Here is a 2,882-nt window from a genome sequence, read left to right as displayed (position 1 = left end):
ATGTGAAAACCTTGGGTATAGGGTGCTATTTAAACTGGGGCTGAAGCTCAGAAATTAAGCATTGCAATCTCAGAGCTATTCACATAGCATTTTGTGCTTTGATTTACTCTTGATATGATAAGGCTAATGTATGGAGAGATAAATAAAACTCTTGGGTGACATTTAAATAGGAATTATGTAAGTGCATAAGTGACACAGAAAATATTTTATTACTCACAAATATGCACATTTCAGCATTTCCCTTGATTTCTTTTGCACTTCTATTTTGAGGACAAGTAACTTATCAGTGATGAAGAGCTCTCAGAATCTTATAATGAAAGGGAACTCAAAACAACTTTCACAAAGGTTGTCAGCTACCTGCTATGTTGTTGACAAAATGAACATCAGGGTCAGGCTTTATGTACATCACATAGTAGTTCCTGATCCACTGAGTTGAATGTCACAATTTTGCTCAGGATTAAACTCAACATACAAAGATTTTCCCACCAGCAAGAGGACACCAGAATGCCTTTTCAGATGAGAAGGATGACATTTGTGAAAACCATGGAGATTAGTAATTTTGACTAATTCCTTAGGCAGGATTTTTCCTAGCATTTTCTTCCTAAGAATTCTATTATCTGGATTTAATTTCTTATACTATTTTGTATATGTCCTATTTATGTTTTGACACCACTGAGAACATTTTTTAAAGAAATGATCTCTCACGTTATAAAAAGTACAAGTCTGAGTGAATTTCCATGATCTCAAAGCGCATTTTATTTCAAAATTCTTATTCTTGAATGAGAAACATCAATTAACATTATTTAACTATTGAACTTGTTTCAATAAATTGTAAAATCAGGTGATCAGAAAGTGCAGGAAATGGCCTTCAAATCACCAGGCTCTTCTCGGATAAGGCAGGGATGTGTTGTCAAAGCATGTCCTGAACGGTCTATTGTCTGGTGCAGGGAAATCAGTGGACTTGGAAACCAACTCCCTTGAAGGAATTTACTTAACATAGTAGAAAAAATCAAATGCTAGAATCTCTAATTTTAATTTTGCAACAGCCCAATGTTTCATTTTACCTCAAAGGGCCTTAAGTAATGTAATGTTAATTCCCTTCCATTATGAACCAAACAAAAAGGAAATACTACAAAGTTTAAGGATCTGTGATCAGGCAGCAGTGTCCTGATGCTGGCTGTGGGGGCTGTTCCATTTTGAGCATTAAGGAAGAGTCAACTTTAATTCTCTTGAAAAAGCAAGCACATTTTTGCTAACATAGTGGGTTTTTATTTCTTTGTATGGTTGGTTGGTTGGTTGTTTTTTTCATTTTACTTTTTGGGTTCATAGAACCTTAGGAAATCTCACAAAACACATGGATCCCCTTTGTAGGAAAGTGCATACTTCTTCATACACACAAAGTTGTGGATGCAATTTCAGTGGGTTCACGGACCCCTGTGACTTATTCTATCAACTCTCTGAAGAATCTCCTTGCTAAAGAGCCCATTTTGTGCCCTATTTCATTCAAACTTGAAAATAGACTGATTCTAATTAGATCCACCTCATCTTTCCTCACTCCTCATCTCCCCGCAGCCCTCATGGTTGACAGAAAAGGTTCCTTTTCTTTTTTAATCCCCAAAACCTCAAAAATCTCTTTGTATTATTTACGATACACTGACCTCCCCTTGACCCTACATGGTTTCATACCTTATTTCTAACTTGGGCGAAAAAAGTCAGAACATTTGGAATCTACAAAGTATCTTTATGAAGGGTACAGAACAAGACTGCATCTCAAAAAATATATATATCTTTCTGGAAAGTCATGATCATGAATACATTGTAAGTGTTTCATATCACCAACTCCGCATCATTCTTTAAACACCTATGGCCTGCAGTATGGAGATCTCACCCAGCAATTCTAAATGAAGTGTCAGTTTTTGAGCCAGAATTGTAGAAAGAGCCTTATTTGTGGTAACCTCTTTAGCCAGATAAAGCGCAGGGTGGCAGGCCCATAGCCTTCAGGTGTGTAAAACTAAAGAGATTGTTATTAGAATAAGGAATTGTATTCTTTTTCTTCTGCCTGAATGGAAGGCTAAAGTTGATGCTGGACATTGTGAAGTTCATTGATGCAAACATTTCCCAACTTGAAAAACCTAAACTGTGTACATTTTAGAGAAGATTACGATGGAATAAACCTTAGGTCTGAAAATGTGGTCTTATGTCTCTTAATTTCTATTTCTTCTGCATTTCTGTTTTTAGAGTTCTCTCCATTTGGTGGGTGTCCCCCAGCCAGAAGGGCAATGCCGAATTGAATATAAACAAAGAATATGACATCTGTTGGGCCTCACAAGGGCCAGGGCCTTCTGCAGGAGTGGCACCACCCCACCTGGCAGCACCTAGACCTGAGCTCTACAAAAAAACACTGCTTCACTTTGTTTTGGGACTTAGTTCAAGAACACATTCAAATGGCGCATGTCTTTGGTATCTTCAACAGTAGACCAAGAATCTAACATCGCTCTCAGTAATATAGAGACCGGAATACATGGTTTAGAGGAAATGATCAAATGATCCAAAAAAAAAACCCCACATTTTTAAAGAAGTTGGAATCTGATTTCATGCATAACTGTATTAAAACATTAAATAGATATAATGTCATTTGAATGAAAATCTTATCACATTAAATTCACTGTGAAGGTAGCATACTTAAATCTCTATTTTGAAAAGACTATAAGGCTTAGATTTTTTAAATTTAATAATTATTTCTACAAATTTCTATTTTTCTTAATGTGATTCTCAACTAGCAATTGGAACTCCTAGGCTCCATTAACGTAATTCTTTATTGTAAACATATCTAATGCTAAAAGTAATAAAATGATAATTTCTGAGAACTGTGAGGACAGGAA

At 35.9% G+C, this 2,882-nt stretch overlaps 1 protein-coding gene across 2 annotated transcripts in view; it reads left to right on the top strand.

Annotated features, from left to right (window-relative positions):
• The window catches only part of LOC105544373 (24-hydroxycholesterol 7-alpha-hydroxylase), a 101,687-nt gene extending 98,805 nt beyond the window's left edge, over positions 1–2,882 (top strand). For both annotated transcript variants that reach the window (XM_011986860.1, XM_011986859.1), the window contains exon 12: positions 2,239–2,882. In XM_011986860.1, the coding sequence (XP_011842250.1) occupies positions 2,239–2,310 (72 nt within the window). In that variant the 3' untranslated portion in view covers positions 2,311–2,882. The remainder of the gene's footprint in view (positions 1–2,238) is intronic.

This window comes from Mandrillus leucophaeus, unplaced genomic scaffold, assembly GCF_000951045.1.
Source record: "Mandrillus leucophaeus isolate KB7577 unplaced genomic scaffold, Mleu.le_1.0 Scaffold3, whole genome shotgun sequence".
In the NCBI taxonomy this organism is placed as follows: Eukaryota; Metazoa; Chordata; class Mammalia; order Primates; family Cercopithecidae; genus Mandrillus; species Mandrillus leucophaeus.
Note: the sequence above shows the minus strand (reverse complement) of the source record. Positions and strands in the feature narration are given on the sequence as shown.